This window comes from Elaeis guineensis, chromosome 15 (genome assembly GCF_000442705.2).
Source record: "Elaeis guineensis isolate ETL-2024a chromosome 15, EG11, whole genome shotgun sequence".
Taxonomy (NCBI): domain Eukaryota; kingdom Viridiplantae; phylum Streptophyta; class Magnoliopsida; order Arecales; family Arecaceae; genus Elaeis; species Elaeis guineensis.
Window position 1 is genome coordinate 69,335,822 of NC_026007.2, and position 19,649 is coordinate 69,355,470.

Below are 19,649 nucleotides of genomic sequence, written 5' to 3' on the forward strand. Positions count from 1 at the left end.
GAATCCGAATCCGACTTGTTTACCTAAATAGATCAGATTTCAAAATCCAAATCCGATCTATTTAATAAATAGATCATCCGACCCGATTTGTTTACAACCCATTTATAATAATTCATTAAAAAAAAAATCAACCGGACCAACCGGATAACCTGTTTAAAAGAAAACTTAAAAATTAAAAACCTGAGAGGGCCCTGCCCTTCCGGATCTCCACCCGACCGCCCTCCTCCCACTCCATCCAACCGCCACTGTTGACTGCCTCCAGCTCCGCCTGACCACCGTGCTATCGACGGTCGATCGCCTCCAGCTCCGTCCGACCATCGTGTTGTCGATGGCCGACCGCCTCCAGCTCCGCCCAACCACCATGCTGTCAATGTCCGATTGCCTTCAGCTCCATTCAACCACCGCGCTGTTGACGCCCGACCGCCTCCAGCTCTGCCTGATCGCTGTGCTAACCATAGATCCCTCCCCCTTCCGCCGGCGTCGCTATTGAAACCCTAACCCTAGATCCCTCTGCCTTCTCGGTCGTCTCCGTCGCTCCCTCACCCTCCTCGACTGGTCTTTCCTCCACCGCCACCTCCCCCTCCAGATCCCCGCCTCCTTCGCTTCCCCTTTTCCGCCGCTACCTCCTCTTCCACCGCCCTCTTGACTGATTCCTCCTCTTCCTTACGCTGGCTTGGTATCCATGCGGCCGTACCCCACACGAAGCCCCCCATCACGTTGGCCTCTGTGATCTTTGTCTCCAGCAAGGAGAAAAGAAAAGGGAAATGGGTAGCGTGGGACGGGAATAGCGAAAATGAGAAATGAGCAGCGTGGCATGTTATTGACGGGATGGGATGCGACCGATCCGATTTTCAAACGTGCAGATGGATAAAATTAAAAAAAAAAATAAATGAATTATGTTACAATCTGATCCGATCTGATCCAATCTATTTATTAAATGAATTAAACATCTGAAATCTAAATCCGACTCGATTATTAAATAGATTAAATGGATCAATCTATTTATGATCTAAATCAGTTTAATTCAAACTCAAATATATTTAAGACGGATCGAATACGGATCGGATTGATGGGTTAAGACAATTTTTGCCACCCTAATTGAATGACAATGTTTACATCATACTAACAGGAACCTGGAGATTTTAGTACGTTCTCTGCTTCATTTGCTCCGGTGCAAGTTCCAATCTATGCATTAATGGTATGGGAGCATCTTAGGTTTATTATATTATTCTACTGCCTATGTCTTGTGCTACTTCCTGTGTCTGTTCAACTATTGTGGCCTCTTTATTGTTACAGTGTCAAATGTTTCTATATTCAGACTTGTATTATGCTATACGTTCATCGTCTTTGGGATCCTTACGTTACTAGCAGCAGTAGCTCTGATGATGGGTTTAACTGTCAATCTTTCTTAACAGCAATTCTCTCTTTATCCTTTTATGTTAGAGATCATTTCATGTATTTCCTTTGGGAATTCTGACATTCATGCTGTGAAGGCCGTTACCATCCTATGCTATGCTCTTGCTGCTGGAGTCTGTAAACAGTGCTCTACTTACTGTATAATAAAATTGCCTCCATAACACACGCGCACACACAAAAAAAAAAAAAAAAAAAGGAAAGAGGTCACAAACTTTTTCAATACTCCTCTGTCGCCGGTGGTAAAACACACGACCAACGTGTGGTCCTGGCCGACACAGTCAAAGAAGGAAAAAAAAAAAAAACAATGGGCACAACTCAAGTAGCGCTGCTGAGTGCCGAGAGATCCAAAAGTTGAGACTGATCGGACCCTAGAACATAGATGAAAAGAAAATTTACTCAGATATCAAGAAGAACCACCTAAAAGCCCGAACAAAAGATATCACATTAAATTGATGTAAAACTAAACAGGTTCAAAAAAATGATGCAGCAGCTGCCCATACAAAGTCCTAGATTCTTGATACCGGCATGCTTCAAGTCCAAGTCAACATTTAATACCCACATAAACAAATAAACTTCTAGCTTTAGGTAAGCCACCAGCTATAACTAAGGCTCATGAAAGTCCAAGTACAAAAATTGCCAACCACAAAGCTTAAAGCATGAGTAAAAATCAGCCCACTTGAAGTCGAGAGCCTTTCAATAGTCATAAGCTTTGCCTTGCACTTGCCACAGCCAAGTGGTGGAAACCAAAATGAAAGAAGCTATAAGAGATTAACTGTCATCATCATCCTCCTCTTCATCATCATCTTGGTCGCCATCCTCATCATCTTCAGATCCCTTCTGACAAAAAATAGCACAATTGGTCATGCATGATTTATTAGCGCGTGCAAATAAGACAATATTGTATAATACACAGAAATGGCACACGCTCAAGCCATGGAGCAGCCGCTATGTACAAAAACAAAAGGCGGCAAAGGTTAAGTCTATCCCCAAGTTTGCCCCTCTCCAGATCCGGATTGCCGGGACCATAATTGCATAATGGTTTTTTTCCTTCAATAGTGCACAAAGCACATAAATATGCTGGAAATATGAGTCCTGATGAAGGAATAGGAAATAAAAATGGAGAATAACAGGATTTGAGTGATCTCAAAACATCACAGGCTGCTCTGCATCAAACACTAGTCATGCGGATAACATACAAAAGAATCCAAATTTCACTCTCAATGAAATGGCAACTAATAATTGTAATGTCTACAATTTTATGTAGCTAACTTTTTTCATTTATTGGATGCTCATGTTTAAAAAATTTGAATGCCACACCAAAACAAACAGTACACAACAACACTTGAGAAAATTCTCCACTGTTAACAATTTACCAGTTGCAAGCAAAACCCATGTCCATGATCTAATATATGCTATGCTTGTCTACAAATAATCTCATGACAGTCACTCTCTAGTTTACTTGATAGTTATTTGTCAGGTCTCCATGATTCCTTATCGAACATCATGATTGCACAGTATGAAAGGCTTAGGAACAAAGGAATGGAACATGAGAAAATTCAGGAAGAAAAACACCAGAGATTTCAAATATATCAAATAAAGACTTCTGAGAAGTCTCAAAGTGGATAGAATTATTAAAAATCATAGGAGCAAATTCTTTGGGTTGCCTATTATGTAATTCAGTCAAATTTCCACGGATATCAAGAAACTCAATTTAAGTCCTTGCCGATCACTATTTCTGTAAAAATGGTGCAAAAACATTGAAACAAAATCACAAATAAATAACATTAACATGTCTAAGAATAAGACTGCATCAGTTGCATAAATTATTATATTAATATGCAGAAGTAATTCTATGGAGCAGTAAATATTATTTTTCTCAAAGTGAAAAATAATTTGAAAATGTGAGATAAACGTATGATCAATATATATCAGTCAACACACCAAGTACAGACTAAACTTCTGTACAATTTTGGACAAGACTAGTTATAACTAGGACAAAGAGCGGCGTCGGCGCAACGGTAAGGTTGCTCCATTGTAACCTGGGTGTCATAGAGTTCAAAACATAGAAACAGCCTTTCCACATATAGGAGCAAGGCTGTGCACATCTGATCATCCTCAAATCCTACAATGGCAGAAAACTCCTACGCCAGGGCACCTTTTTCTCCTAGTTATAGCTAGACCAGAGCAGTATTATCATACATCCTTTTGGGCTGATTTTTTGTATTGAATTTTAGAATGAACACAAAATCTGAGCTGATCTTAAGCAAAAGACAGAGCACAAAACATATAAAATGGAACCAAAAAAAATAAATGAGAGCAGAAGTTTGAGAAATCAAGAATCCTACCCATACTCAGCATAGCCACAGGCAACAAACAACTGTTTGTTAGCTTACATTCTAATTTAAACTAGTCCATTTGAAATATAATTCATTATCAGACCTTAGGTACAAAGAGTTCTTTTAGTTCTAAAATACAACCTATACAAATAATTATTTTCTGGTAAAAAATACAATTATTACACTTACAGCAGGAAAAGGGAAATTCAAAACAATAATTTTTTATATCAAAACACTAAATTTTTTATATCAATCTCTTTAAAGAAATCTTAATTTTAAGTCACCATAATTAAAAAAGAAGTAAAATAATGATGATTTCAAGAGTGAGGGCATAAAGCTTCAGTGGACAAGAACACATGCATCTGCTTGAGTAGAAAAACCTGTAGTGGAAAATTAGCAACTATGATTTATAGGTTCCCTTTTAGGTATATGATTTATGTAGATATGAGTCTCACACACAGTGTTTGTTTTAGATGCTAAAAATGAATAGTTTATACCCATATTGATACAGAAAAATAGCAGCACAACTAATGAGGATTACAGATGCAGTGCATAAAATAATAGAAAAGCAAATAGTTTGACTACAAAGAAATTGGGAGCCCTAAAAATAGACAAGCGATGGGAGGCCAAGATTCTTTAATAGGTACTCCTTTGAGTCAACAGCAGCAGCAACATCAGAAACTAGCTAGCTTTGTTTAAAACTCAAACAAGTGAGGCATTTACCTCTTCATCATCTTCATCTCCATCAAAATCCTCCTCATCAGCCTCCTGCATCATCAGATTATCAAAAAGTGCAGAAGAGTCTGAGGTGAACTCAGAACTGATGATCCATGAGAAGAAATATTAATATTTGACAAAAGAAAGGAGTAACAGACAGAAGGGAGAACACTTGCATTATTAAAATATTTCAAAGGGTTGGGCCATAAATCTTCCTTGATTATCTCTGCCACCTGTATCAGTTTGTTGTAGAGAAAACATAAGCAGACAGAAAATGTATGGGAAAAGAAGCTCGAGGTGTGAACTAATTCAAAAACTGAAAACAGGAATCTGCAAAGACAGCAGACTTCATAAAATAGGAAGATTAAAAAAAAAAAAGACAAACATCAAGAACAAGTTACCATATAAATTTCATCGACATCAGAAGCGTAAAAAAAAAATTGATTTGACAGATTTCGAATAGTCAAAACTCCAAAATAATCAACCTTTCCAATGTAACTATGAATTATTACCTCATCTGTTACTCCATCTGAGAAGTTTTTCAGTTCAGTTTCACCAAACCAACTAAAGAAACTGCATCAAAAAAACAAAAGCAAAGAGTGAGAAAACAAGTCAGACATCCAAGTATCATGCAACATATAATGATACAAAACCATAATCAACAAAGATTACTGTTAGACTTGTGTTCAGTATCTTTCTATAAATAGACCATGAATGTGGTAGGGATGAGAATAATGGAATACAAGCATGGTAAAACTTGGGGGGGACAAGAAGTGGAACGTTTACACCAGAAGAGGTGCAGAACTTGCGCTAAGGATGAAATGAAGCGCAATTCACAGAAAAAAAAGAGGGGGCATGTTCAGGACCAGAGGCGGCCTTGGCAAATGAGCTGTCTGGTTTCTGAGAAGAGCTAAAAAAAGAGAGGAATCTGTATTGTGGCATACTTGGAAAGAATATGTATATGGCACATAAATATGAGCGATCAAAATATTGAGAGCAATGACAAAACAATTATCATGAATTAGTATCATGAATTAGAATAATTTGTTGAACGTGACAAAACCAGTTAAATGTTCCGCTATTGCATATAAAGCAAGATTACAAGGCACTAAAGCCAACCTTTCCTCGGTAAGGGGTCGCTTGCTTCCCTTCTTCTCGTGACCATTACCATTGGCAATATCCTACAAAAAAAAAAAAAATTAATACCTGACTCAGAAAATTATCAATGAATATCGTAGAAGATATTACGCTTACCATTCCCTCCTTCCACTTGATAGTTGTACCGGTTATATTAGTAGTTCCTTCCTCAGTGAAGGAATATGTCTTCACAAGCTTTGTGTCCTCAAAATATGGGTTAGGAGAGAAGTTCTATATATAACAAACACCAAATCAATTAATTAAAAAAAATAAATAACATCAAGATCAAGATTTTAAATCCGATAGAACGGAGATATCTTGATATCTCCATGGAACGGAACGCCCCGTTGTTCGGTCCCATCCCAACAGTTGTCCCGATCATACATTCCAGTAGATATCCTCCATCTCTCTCCCCTTCTTTTTTCCTTTCTTTCTTCCTTTTTCCTTTTCTTCCTTCTTTTCTTTCTTTTTCTTCTACCTTCCTTTCTTGCCTTTTTTTTCTTTTTGTAATCCATTCTTTTCTTTCCTTTCTCTTCTTCTTTCTCTTTCATTTCTTTCTTTTTTTTTCCTTTTTCTTCTTCTTTCTCTTTCCTTTTTTCCTTCTTTCCTTCATTTCCTTCTTTTCTCTTCCTTTCTTTCTTTCATTTTTTCTTCTTCTTCTTTCCTATCAGTTTTTCCTTTTTTCATCTTCATTTTTTTCTTTCCTCTTTCTTCTTTCCCTACATGGATGGGTTTTGGAGTTCCGGTCCCATTTTTTCACAAGAATAGGATGGGATGGCCCCGTCAGGATGCAAAACCTTGATCAAGATACTTATTTCATAACCAAAAAATGGTTTTTTAGTAAAAAATGCAACAACTCACAAATACAATGGAGTAGCCTGACTTCACATCCTTGCAATCTTCAACATCCAACGAAGCCAAGTACTTGAAAATCTGCATCAAAGGAAATTTATTAACACAAGCACCTATAAATCTATCAAGGGTCCCAAATAATACCAGATCTTATAGATCCACAAGAACCTAGCATAGGTCATAGAATGATATCTCAAGGTGATATAGTTAAGATATTTATTCTGGATGCAATAACAACTTCGACCACATCTAGTTTGATCATAGCATGTCATGATAATAACAGCATACATACCTTTTGGTCTTCCTCAGTAAGAAGATCGCTAAGAGCAGGATGACTCAGGAACTAAAGAGTTGAGCATTTCACACAAAAATACAAAAAAGAAAGAAAGAAATATTAGATGAGAATGTTCCATAAAAGAGGTTGTAGCTTAATTATAAAGTTGCTAAAAAGAGATAGATTACAAACCGCAGTTAACCAAAAATCTGGAATGGATTGGATGATCTCATTCCGTCTAATGTAGACAGGTCTGCGAACCTCATTATATTTCTGTTCCACCTCCAAAACTTTATCACTGGCTTCCTCATTAATCTACAAACATAAATGAGATTAGCATATCACAGATATAGGCATGAGGCATACAGCTTCAGGCAGTAAAACTTGCCATACTCTTGAACAAGTGAGCCAAATCCATTGAGGTTCCATGAGAATAGCAGCACACTCAAGCAACAAAACCAATGAGCAATTCAACCCTTTATGCAGCTAACACTTCTTACTTACCACAACTAACAGCATAGTAAATATATGTTCGGTGAATGTATGTCCAGTAAAATAAACAGTAGAAATCTACAAGAATAGAATGGGATGCTTGACTATCAGCACATGCAATTTCATCAAAGTTTATACATGTGCTCCAGCATTTATAATTCACAAGAAGGATCCTCCACTTGCTACATTAGAGAGCCAATGCTTGAAATTTGGTTTCCTTCTCTTTAAAGGATTTCAATGGTGGGGAAACTTAACAGTGGCATTGAGGTATTGATTGTTCAACTGCATTGTTAATATACAATAAGAATATTTAAAAAAAAAAAAATGCTGCATAGGACTTTGAGCTTAAATTATATTTGAAAAACTAGCCTGCGAGAGATGCATAAATGATGTATCTAACTGTCATCAAGCAAGGCCATGCAAACGTATATGTTTGGGCTTCTAAATTACTTTGGCTCACATGAGGTGTTAACAAGCATGGGTAGAGGTGGATTGCTCAAGATCAAGGTTATCAAAACAACCATCTAAAAGCTTATGCAACAACCTAAATAGCTACATGGTGCTAAAAAATGGAATTGCCAGTTACCCACACATCACGACCAGCTCAGTCTGCTTAAACATTTGAAAAGCCATTCAGTCCATTATAATTCTTAGATGACCATATACTTACAATAACAATCACTAAGAGTTCAACTGCTTGGTTATTTTTATGATTACTATAAAATCACAATAATACACAATGTTGCTTTCGTTCAAGACATTGCAAAACCTATAATTCTTGCACATACATACACCTAGGCATCCAGAGGAGTTGATGAAAGGGGGCTCAGATCGCATGAAACAATGCATGTTGATTGGAATTAATATTTAGCTGCAAAGAATGCAATAGAGTGTATCAAGTATCAGAAATACCACATGGCTTGGATTAAGCACAGAAACAAAGAAACGACAAAGGCCAGGAAGTTTAATTTTAATATTCTTCCCAATAATATGGGATCTTGTCATTACATAATTATTAATGTTGGTCTTAATGTTCTATCTTGAGTAAGACTAATGTGTACAGCTTGTACTTTAGGTATATATTAGGATGAGGAACTTCTGAAGTCATTAGGACTTAATTTCTAAAATTTAAGGAGCATTTTAGCAAGGCCTTACAAAACTTCAAATGTTCTATGGAACCCTTATACATTCCTTTAATTCTTAAAAATAAGTATATGTCCAAAAAAGGTCGAAACTTGCATCTTATTACTTAGAAACACGTCCAAGGTGGGTGAGCTAGGCAGCTAGTCCTCCCTTTTTCCTTGAAAGAAAAGGGAAAAGAGGATATCTGTTTAAGCTACTTACTACAAATTCTTTGCATCTTAAGGACTTTGGGGATGATAGCTTACATCTTAGATCCTTCCACCCCAATAATAGCACCTCAACTATGACAATGTCCCTCCATATGCCTAACCTAATAGCCCTCCATCCCAACTCATAACTATTCTAATATTCCTACTGCATATCAAATCCCTTCTACATCCTTCTTCGTATTCTCCAAAAAAAACCAACCACTATTTAAGGCTTAGTACCCTCCAACTCACCTAAACCTACAAATCTTCAACATTTACACCTTCCCCAGTTAGACGAATCCTTTTTTTAACCTGAAACTCATTCATCCCACTTGCTGTAAAACTTTCTCTGTTTGGATTGATCACGACTACAACACTCATGCTTTCCTCTTTGGTCCCAACATTCAACCTAAATTTCGTAAATTTATCAGATCTTGAAATGATGGTCTTGAACTCTAAGAATTGCATATACGGATTGCCCAATTACTATCCCAGCTCTAACATGATAAGCAACTGCAAAATTGCAACTTATGAAAAAACTGATCCTCAACAAGAACTGGCACAGCGTATCTAGTATTAGCATTCAGGAATTTATTTCCATAATAATGGTATTATAAGTTACACTTTCTTCCTGAAACAATTAATCCTTCCATGTTATTATAAATAATAATTGTTGAAATTCCTTATACCGCTATCCAACAAAATAATAAGAATAATGATTTGACTGACCACCGACACTTTCCCATCAACAACAATGCATTGACATGATATCTAGTGGCATTATAAGCTATCTTGCATTCATAAATCTATAGACCCTCATCCATTTAAACATCATAAAATTCCTTACCCTGCAAAAATAGAAATTGACATAAAATTCAACAATAGTAGGACCACAGTCCACTTCATCCAAATATAATGCTCTTATTGAAACCAATATAAATGTGTTGATTGTTATGCCTCATAAAAATTCATTTGTTTCTAACAAATTCTTATATGTTGCTGGGAGGCAACCTATCAATAGAAGAACAGAATAACAGATACGCAGACATACTGACTCCAACCAAAATAATCAAAATTCAACAAGCCACCAAGAGATCTTGATAAAAAAAGGAGCTTTGACCCAAAAACCTAAAATTCTCGCTAGCTACTGTACTTTCCACAGAAGAATGAGTGCACAGTCAGCTAAACATCATAAAATTCGATACATTCAAAAAAAGATGCACAATAACATAACACTTACAAAAAAAATAAAGAACCAAAAGACACTTTATGATATCCAAATATTACATTTTTATAGCAGTTAAAACAAATGCATCCACTTGTTGCTGCAGAGACATAAAGCAACATAAAATTCACGAAAAATAGAATCAAACACTTCAAGACATCCAAATATCAAATTACTATTGCAGGTAAATTAAAGGCGTCAATTCGTTACTCACAACAAGAAGCCAATGGTCATTGATCACCTAAGAATCAATTAGCAGAGGAGAGACCATCAAGGATTCTAAAAAACGATTCTCTTATATACACATCTGAGAAGTGAACTTTCTTAAATTAAAGGAGACGAAATAACAAACGCACTGAAGCACTGACTCCAGAGTGAAACCATCATTCATTACGAAAAGAATAAGCAAAAAATATCACAAAAGAAAGGAAGAAAACAAGAAATCGGAAGAAGCGTTACCTTCTCGAGCTCGTCTTGAAGCTCCTGAAGCTTCTCGATGGACAGCACGAGCTCTCCGTCAACGTGATCGGAATCCTGCTCCTCCCCTCTCTCTGCTACCTTCGACTTCTTCCCCTTGTCCGCCACCATATCTTCCCCCTTCGATGCCCGAAGCCCTAACACTATCCTCAGGGGAGAGGAAGGGGGGGAGGGAGAGAGAGAGAGAGAGAGAGAGAGAGAGAGAGAGAGAGTCAGAGAACGAAAGAGAGGAGTGGAGACGACAAGGGTTTTGGCCACCGGAGAAGGAAAACCGACGAGGGACTTCGCAGCAGCGGACATTTCGCAATTTATACCAACTCGTATGAGTTGAGATCCCGTCACTCGCAGGTGTGCGTACCGCGTGCCGCGTTCTTCTATGCTGCTCATCTGGGCCGTCCGTATGATGGGGTTTGGGGCCTCGTTTACGGTGCTGATCGTAAGGGTGGACAGCGGGAGCGCGCACCGGGTTGCCCAGCTCGCAGCGCCCAGCGGGAGATATTTAAACCCTAACCCTAGGAAGCAGAGCAGTGCTGCTGACCGTCTGATGGATGGCCTATAGTGGTTGCTACACGATGAACGGTGATGGACGGCGATGATGGATGGACTTAAATGATGTCATCGCCGTCTCGTCGGGGGACCCGGTGGATAAACCGCGACTTTGTACTGCAACGGTCAGGACCATCCGATCCAAATGAATTGGAGCCAATGATTCAAGATCTGCCGTCGAAGTTAGCCCCAAAAGACATCTGTCCGCTGATACGTTGTCTCCTGGGCCAGTCTTCACGTGTTGAAGTCCTGGACCAAAGCCCAACCATACAAAGCCCAACGAGACGTTCGTTGCTTGCATCAGCTAGGCTTGGCCTAGTTATGCTATGAACAGCTTATATATATATATATATATAGTACAAATGTACAACATAAAGTTATAATGCGAATGCATGAGAAAAAAAAGAAAGGAAAAGCATTTTAATTATTGCTTGAAAGTGAGAGCATAAAGAGGGGTTGGTTGATTGATGGCGATCTTCTTGTCAACCTCTAATCTTGTTAAAGAAATTTATATTAGTTGATAAAGGCAGTACCTTTTATTCTATACAAATTCTTATTTATATTTTCAAGATTGTTTTATATTTTCGGGATATTTTACAGTGAATTTAGATATATACATTCTTGTTGTTGTTTTCAATAATATTCATGCAAGCATGTGTCATATATACCTAGTTCGGCATCAAATTTACATGAATTAAAAAAGGAAGAAAGAAAAAGGATGCATGTTACCATGTTGTTGTATTTCTTAGGAACATTTCCATCATGGACACATTCCCACTTACTAATCTTTCTTTTTAACAACTAAATGTCTTTACCATAACCTCCTAACTCTTATTAAGTGATATGATTCACATAAGATGAGAAGTAGGCAAACACAAATCTTGTGGTAGAGCCGCAGCATACTGTAAAAGAAGAAAAATAATTTAAAACTTAGATCAATAACTCAGTTTCATCTTATAATTTTTCTTTCTTGGATAACATCTTGTCCAACTAATCTTATTCCTTGTAAAATCACATCCATTTTCTTTGCTTTGCAAATCCTTCTCATCTTGGGTAGAGAATTTTCTACCCTGGTAGCGCATGATATTGCAAGTTTGATGGATCAGTTAATACATTTATACCCTTTTTTTCCTTAAGAAATCGAACCTTACTAGCTGGATGCTTTTCTCCACTTTCTCATTTGAGTTGGATGTGAATGCCTATGGTGTATTGTGGTCCCATGCTTTTTATGAAGGGAACAGATTCATTCCATGCCTGGGTTCTTTGTATTAGCATGAGATTCGTAAATAGTATCTAAAGTTGGCTTCAAATTAAAGCACTTGGACCCATTACAAGGAGCTTTGGTTTAGAGTGGATTTGGCAACATCAAACGAACTTTACCTTTTTGGGGAATCTCTTCCCAGACCATTCTGATGTGAAGGATGCGATTTTAAGTTTATATTTTCTTCATATGTTGGCAATAATTATATGGAGCTGAAAGAATTACAAAGTTGCGAAAGATGGCATAGTCAGCATGTTTTGGGACACAGTCAGACTTTGCAAACTAAACAAAAATATATTAAGAGATAGATCATGATTTTACAATTGTTGATCGTCCAAGAAGAAGCAGGACACATGCATAAAAATATTGAAATTTATCCGATTAAGCTCTATCCATTGTGGCCCATACTAATACGCATTGAAATTTGTTTTAATTGGTTTAGTTCAATTTGAACTGACTAAAGTTAAGCTTTCGATAAAGTGATAAGAATATATTTGATGATTATGTGATAAATTTAAACTCTTCATAATTATTATAGATGACCTCAATTATATACTATCTCTGATGATGAGACACGTTATAAAATGGCAATCCTATAGATTTGGTTTCCAATTCATTCGAGAGCTTGTAAAATCCTCTCCATCAGGAATATTTAGTTTATTGTTGTTGCAGGTATGTCAATTCAAGAAATCACAAATGGCATCAATGGCTTCTTCTTCAACTTCTATTATCTAATAAAATTCTAATAAAATAATATACAAAAAGGACATATAAGTCTCCATGTTTACTCATTTCTCTTTAAACTTGTTTTGATCTACTTTGGCAATATGTAAAAGGCCCACTACACACAAAGGCCACGCAATTGTTTCTAATAGATGTAACACATCATCTAACCAATCCAATACATTCATATGAATATAAGTGATGACCCATCTAGGCCAACATTCCATGATCCATCAATTCTTTAATTTTTTGTTCCAAGTTCTCCACCTTGAGCTCCATCTCGACATCAAGCGTACATCTCTCCATTAGCTTGACTAGTCTCTATGTTTCCAATTGCCTATCCGTCCAAACTAGTCCCCATGAGTGCATTTTTAAAATTGTGCCATCGAGTAACGTATTAATGGCCTCCCACGAGATAGCATGGTTGTTTTTGTTTTGTTTTTTTTTCCAATTTTCTTGAAGCTTTTTCTAAATTTTGGAGAGAGAAGGAGCTTTCTCTATCCTATTCCATTAATATATGGGTGCATACATATATAGATAGATGTAACTTATGGTTTTGGCTGGTAATAACACTTCCCTAATCGTCCGTGCCTTCATTTATTGGGAATGGGGCAAATATGTATCATATGCTTTGATTTTGGGACACGCCCCAAATTCTTCAAAATAGTTCGAGCTTCAGAACTGTTTGCCCCTTGAGCAGATATTTTCATTCCGGTCTTTTTGCAACACTTATTATTTACATGTTACAGCTTAATGTAGCCCAATGCAAGCCTTAATTACAAATGCCTGTGAAGCCTGTGTGGCTCTGGAATTCGAACAATTATCCGATCGGTTATCGATGGCCACATTACATTACAGCAAAAGCATGTAAGGTGGGACGGTAGGTGTATAGGATTGATCCAAATTTGAGTCAGTTTGTGGCAAATCATATTCAATAGCAAAGTTTGGAACCTCAGGTGATGCTGAGCTTCCATGTAGGTTGGCAATCTTGCCACATATTAGTTCTGCAAGTGTCACTTGGGAGAAGCAAATATGTTTAAGAAAATCATGCCAACACCATGAGATGATACTCGTGGTTTCATTCCTTGGGAATCAAGTACCGACCTTCTTTTCTTTTCCAATAACAGGGGAAAAGAAAAACCTAAGAGGGATTATCCTGCTCCAGGCATCATTTGTTTCCTAGATGAACTTAGGAGCAATCCTAGCTACCTGGTCTACAGTGAAGTCACGAATTCTCTAGTCAGGTGCGAGTAATTGGGAATGGTGTCAAAGACATCCCTGGCAAGCATAACATTACCCGGAAATCTGACAACTTTAGAACTTACATGGTCGACAATTTTAGTAACTATTCTATTTCCCAAGCAGATCATCAGTTTTCAGATATTTTAGATTGGTTTCAATCCATGGAAGAAATGCCCGTCTAGCTCAGCCGGTAGAGCGCAAGGCTCTTAACCTTGTGGTCGTGGGTTCGAGCCCCACGGTGGGCGATTTTTTTCCTAACTAGTTTCACGAATAATTTTAATTTTCTAATTAATTTTATGAATATTTTAAACAAAATTTCATCGAACAATTTTATATCCCTGTTTTTTTTTTTGGTAAGATACATCGCTGTTTCAAAACGTGGATAATATATGCAATCTAATAATCCAAAAGCCACTATGTTGACATTATTTCATGCAGACAATGTGCAAGGGGAAAAGAGTTTAGCTAATGATCAACTACATACTTGAATCAATAAAAAAAAAAAAAAATCCACTACATATTGAAGAAAAAGAATTACCGACAGAAGTTAGAGCAAACAGAAGCTCCTAACAAGAATTAGTGGTTAATGATGATCCTTTAAATCATTTTGCTAGCCAATTAAATATTGATGATCTGTCCCACGATGAATCTTATGATACAATTTCTGGAAGAGTATTTGTACCGGTCACGCACAGATACCTGTATTTTGTTTTAATTTTTGTTTTTATGTCATTTATTTATTATTTAATCTTCTTCACGGTTAGCCCACTGGCAAGGGATGGTTGTCTCTCAATTAGGCATGATGAGCTACAAAATCTTGACAGTTCACACATGCAAATCTTGTGACGATACCATGCTGTAACGCGAATCCCACATATTGAGACCACCAAAAAATACTGCAGATATACAACATAGCCTAATAATGATAACAAGGTATAGGATGCTTGCCCAAGCCATCACACCAAATTATTATGGTACGTAGGGTTTACCTGTGCCTATATCTCGTATTGCACCCTAGATTCAATAGAAGACACATATATCTCTATGAAATCCATGTCTATCCTCACATTATAGGTTAGAGACAAATTCTTGCTAATATTTACTTTCTAGAGTTGGTTCTGTTGCCGTCATGGGTCAGGTTCCAACAAGTTTCAATGATACTAAGATATAGAAAGGATGAACACATGATAGATCTGATCCCAAAACATCACTTACTGCAGCATATTTCCGATGCTGCCCAAAAAATACTACCAAGTACACTCACTTAATACCTTCGTATGTTTGAGCTGCACAAGAAACATCAACTACTAGATTATAAAAAACACATTTAAAAAGAAAAGGGTAGAACTAGTAACAAAATGGGATATTGGCGAAGGTTTCTGTCACAACAAATTTCCATAAAACTAGAAAAGAGAAAGGCGATTATGCATAGGCACTTTTGCCTGGCACACTCTACTGGCTCTAAGAAGAGATTTCTAGTAGGTAACCTTAAGTGGATTAAGTTCTCGTGTTCCAAATTAGAGGCCAAAGTTGCAGAGCGGGAGGAATTGCATTTCAGTATCTACATACTTGGTCCATAGATGCTTGTATTGGTTCAAGGCAACATCGAGCCATGGCTTCATGTTCCCATTGAAGTGTATGACTGCAGCATTGAGGATTTTCTCTGGACTAATACTTGGATTGTAACCAAGTCCCATCACATGCCATGATTTGTCTAATGGTTTAGTGGTTGTGTAAAACGTCATCAATCCTGCTGGAAGCACGGTCCCTGGGTTCCAGAGCATTCCATCTTCATTCTGTAAACATAACAGCATTAGTTCAGACACCATGTAAATCTAATTTCTTTTATCGGCATATCCTAAACTCGATGATCAGATGAAACATGTCAAATGCAAGTCTGGTGACATAAAAAGATGATTAAAACCAAAGGCAAAAGGAAGACATAAAATAATTCAAAGAAAACTTTCAACCAAAATATATCATGAATATTTTGGTACATATGATCAGAACCATGAGAATAATAAAAACTCAAAAACAATTAGACAAACATGCGACAGTTTCTTCCAGCAGTACGGGGATTGTTAAGGTTTTGTCGCCACCAAGAAGTGAGAGCAGGTGTGCATTAGTAAATGTAACTGGTTTGAAACTTATTTGGAACACATAAATATGCCATTTAGTGAAATTAATGATGTAGCATGTTTGATATACATATGGAGACCAATAGTGGAGCAAGAATACCATACAACCATGGCTGATTGGACAAAATTCGAAATACAATGTTTCACTATTCCAAAGATCAGTTTTTTATAATGTTGAAATTGATAGAAGTTGGAATGATAGTGCAGTGGCAAAGGGGAGAGCATATATCTTAACAATTTATAAAATATTCTCATCTCAATGGCTGGAAGGATGGTGGTGGGAGGAGGGGGCTGTATGAATCTCTCAAATGAAGAAAGTTAAGCTGCATTTAATGTTCACATCCACAAGTTCGGCTGATTTCAAACTGGATGAAAGATGTGTCAAGGACTCTCTAAGAACTCAGATTTTTTAAAGGTGCCCACTTCTGGGTAAAATTCCTAAACTTATGAGCAAGGGTGAGATTTGTTTGATTCAAAACTGCAATCAGGAATGTGTACAGTTTGCTGATTGGAAAAGATCCTCAGATTGCACTCATTGCAGAGTGGAGACTTGCATACATCTATCATCCTTCATGCGAGAAAATAACAACAATTATTCAACAGAAAACTTTTAACCATGCTCTACAATGTGTAGAAAGTAAGTTATTATGTGAAAATTAAAATAAGTAAATAAGGTTACATAAATTATATAAGCCAACTGTCACCACTATTTTCACAGTTAGGCGTGAAAATTCCAAAGCAAACAAAAAAATATTTAAAGATACTTGAATAAAATGGGCAAAATATGTCTTGCCGAGTGATGCATGAACAGGAAAAAAAGTAAGTCAAAGTTATAATTCTAGAGCAGAAAGACATACTAAATCAGAGTACAGAAGTATATGGTATATCACTGATAATCGTTCCAATAATTTAGCATTTGATAGCAAATCAATCACTAATCTTTGACAACATATAAGATAACAGTACATCTTTCATGCACTCAAACAAGATAATCTTTGCTAGTTACATATCAAGAACTGGGGAGTGAAATCATACAGCAAAGGGTTGCTCCAGCAAAACATAATATATGTTCCAATTATGGCAACAAGATTTTATGTTAAAATATTTGAAAACTAGGCAAATAAGATGATTCATTCATCCATCCATCCATTAAGTAAGAAAGAACCTAGAAAACATTAGCAAAACAAAATTAAGAAGAAGAAACTTGAAAGTGCTCACCAAATCCTGGTACTCGTGGAATTGCTCAGTGCACCTCTCCCTCCGCCATGCGTCGAGATCAAAGACATTCACCCCGTAGGCCCATGCGCAAGCCCTTGGGCTGAACCGCTCCTGGACCACAGGATGGGAGAAGTTCATGTACCTACCGTACCTCCTGAAGCCCCCAAAGCACATCTCCACCGCCCCGTTCACCTTCCCGTCCAAATCCACCCTCCACAGCCCCGCCAGATCCTTCTGCACCACCACGTCGTCCTCCAAGAACACCACCCGCCGCAGCCTCGGGTACATCTCCGGCAAGTAGAACCTCAGGTTGTCCAGCAGCGCCAAATCCCGCCGCGCGCCTTCAATCTGCCGCATCACCGGCGAGTAGGAGGAATTCAAGAACCCGAAGTCCGCCGCCGACTTGACCTCCACCCGGGCGCCGCTTGCGGGCGGGCGAAGGGTGAACCAGACCTGCATCGCGTCGAGGTACATGGGGTCGGTCACGATGTGGAAGACATGCTTCCAGGGCTCGGCTGCGTTCCGGATGGCGGAGTTCACGACGGTGGAGACGGCGATGACGTTGTCGGAGATGAGGACGTAGTGGTAGAGGCCTGGGTCGGCGAGCTCCGGTGGTTCGGGGCCGGGCCGGCGGTAGGAGTCCGGGTGGGCGATGCGGTCCTCCATGAGGCGCATGGCGAGGCAGTGGAGGCTCTTGGGGGTGGATCCAGCGGCGATGCTGTTGGTGAGGGCGCCAAGCTTCTTGGCGCGGTGGAGCTGCTCGTGGACGGCGAAGATGGTGTCGCGGAGCTTCTGGACCTTGAGCTGCGTGTCGAAGGACTCCTTGGATTCGGAGATGAGGGCGCGGGCGAGCTTGATCCGGTCCTTGGCCTCCTTCTCGAGGGGGCGGAGGGAGTCCTCATCGGAGGGGAGGCCGGAATTGAGGCGGGCGGCGAGGGAGGAGAGGGAGGCGGCGAGGCCCTCAAAGACGCGGAGCTGGCGGGAGTTGTCGAGCTTGAGGCGGCGGGCGTAGGCGGCGTAGGTGTGGATGAGGGCGGAGTGGTCGGCGGCTTGGCGGAGAAGGAGGTCGAGGCGGATGCGGAGGGGGTCGGACTTGACGGAGAGGAATGTGCGGCTGAGGTAGGGGCGGAGGTAGGCGCCTGCGGCGGAGGGATCGCCGGCAACGGTGGAGTCCGAGGAGGCGGAGGTGGCGGCGGAGGACGAGGGGTTGGCGGAAAGCAGCACCGAGAGGGCCGCCAGGAAGAGGAGGGTGAGCATCGCCGACACGAACACCCGGTAGCTGAACACCACACGGATGCCCGTCGCCGGACGGCCAGGCCGGCCTCCCGCCATCGCCTCTCACTCGTATGCCGGCCTTTGCACGCGATCGACTCTAATATCTAATAATAAAAAAAGTAATTAATAAATGCCGACCAGCTTCTCTATCCGTGACAGTGCTTCACTGAGATCAGGGAGTGGGAAGACTGAACAGTGGAGGAGGCGGGCGAGGGAGAGTGATTTAATGGTGTCCAGAGTGACGTGGACCGTTCGTTATGCGTTGCCGACGGTTGGGCTAGATCTGAACCGTCCCTCCGATTTATATAATGATGATACCGTGCATTTTGCTTGCTTTTTCGGTTTTCTTTTTGTGCAACTGTCTGCTTACTTTTTCGTACTCTATGATCATGTGAGGGGTGGCGACGACAAAACAAGCGCATTTGCCGCTGAGCCGCGATCGCGCAGCACCTGATGGTTCGCGGAGCGAGCCGGGTAAGTGGATGCTAACCTACCTCATTGGCGCTTAATCTGGATGCTAACCTACCCCACTGGCACTTCATCTTGTCTTTAGACTGATGAGATGCGGAAAGTGGAACGTGACATTTACTAACATAACTGATTTAGAATTTCTACGTCAAATGCTATCCAAAGGTATTACCATGGACGCACATCGACCTTCCTCCCATCTAACTTGAAATGCACTGCTTCTTTCCACGGAATCATATAACCATTACTTTTCAACATACATTTAATATATGTAGATTGATATTTTATTTAAAAATTTTATATGATGAAAATATTTCTATCCAAAATTACGACAGAAGGTCCTTTATGACTTCCTGATATCTTTTATGACTTTCTGACTTTTTAAGCATATGTATGACTTTATGTGAATATATATAATTTTCTGTGAATATATATAATATAATATATATATATATATATATAATATATATATATATATATATATATATATATATATATATGACTTACAGGAAGTAATATAT

At 39.0% G+C, this 19,649-nt stretch overlaps 2 protein-coding genes and 1 non-coding gene across 4 annotated transcripts; 1 reads left to right on the top strand and 2 right to left on the bottom strand.

Moving 5' to 3' along the window:
• Positions 1-1,834: 1,834 nt before the first annotated feature.
• On the bottom strand, positions 1,835-10,544 carry LOC105058325 (NAP1-related protein 2). 2 transcript variants are annotated; one of them, XM_073249268.1, is made up of 10 exons: positions 10,240-10,544; positions 6,925-7,047; positions 6,751-6,801; positions 6,468-6,539; positions 5,724-5,837; positions 5,589-5,650; positions 4,982-5,042; positions 4,646-4,702; positions 4,476-4,520; positions 1,835-2,250 (listed from the first exon to the last, which is right to left on the bottom strand). In XM_073249268.1, exons 1-10 carry the CDS (start codon positions 10,366-10,368, stop codon positions 2,185-2,187), a joined length of 780 nt encoding a protein of 259 aa, XP_073105369.1. In that variant the 5' UTR covers positions 10,369-10,544; the 3' UTR covers positions 1,835-2,184. The 2 variants fall into 2 exon arrangements, with proteins under 2 accessions (XP_073105369.1, XP_073105368.1); XM_073249267.1 differs by having other exon boundaries at positions 1,835-2,253.
• A 3,657-nt stretch (positions 10,545-14,201) lies between these two features.
• Positions 14,202-14,274, top strand: TRNAK-CUU (transfer RNA lysine (anticodon CUU)). The gene has a single exon. It is a non-coding gene; the product is annotated as a tRNA-Lys (tRNA).
• A 1,099-nt stretch (positions 14,275-15,373) lies between these two features.
• LOC105058323 (probable galacturonosyltransferase 9) lies at positions 15,374-18,843 on the bottom strand. Its single transcript, XM_010941204.4, has 2 exons — positions 17,386-18,843; positions 15,374-15,825 (listed from the first exon to the last, which is right to left on the bottom strand). Exons 1-2 carry the CDS (start codon positions 18,715-18,717, stop codon positions 15,547-15,549), a joined length of 1,611 nt encoding a protein of 536 aa, XP_010939506.2. The 5' UTR covers positions 18,718-18,843; the 3' UTR covers positions 15,374-15,546.
• Between the last annotated feature and the right edge of the window lie 806 nt (positions 18,844-19,649).

What these genes read in the sequence shown, in the direction of transcription:
- LOC105058325 (XM_073249267.1), bottom strand. Translation starts at nt 10,368, where the DNA reads ATGGTGGCGGACAAGGGGAAGAAGTCGAAGGTAGCAGAGAGAGGGGAG. An exon ending in CGACCCCTTACCGAGGAAAG is followed by an intron (nt 5,043 to 5,588) that starts GTTGGCTTTAGT and finishes TTTTTGATGCAG; the next exon opens with TTTCTTTAGTTGGTTTGGTG. An exon ending in GAGATGAAGATGATGAAGAG is followed by an intron (nt 2,254 to 4,475) that starts GTAAATGCCTCA and finishes ATTTTTTGTCAG; the next exon opens with AAGGGATCTGAAGATGATGA.
- LOC105058323 (XM_010941204.4), bottom strand. Translation starts at nt 18,717, where the DNA reads ATGGCGGGAGGCCGGCCTGGCCGTCCGGCGACGGGCATCCGTGTGGTG. An exon ending in TCCACGAGTACCAGGATTTG is followed by an intron (nt 15,826 to 17,385) that starts GTGAGCACTTTC and finishes TTATGTTTACAG; the next exon opens with AATGAAGATGGAATGCTCTG.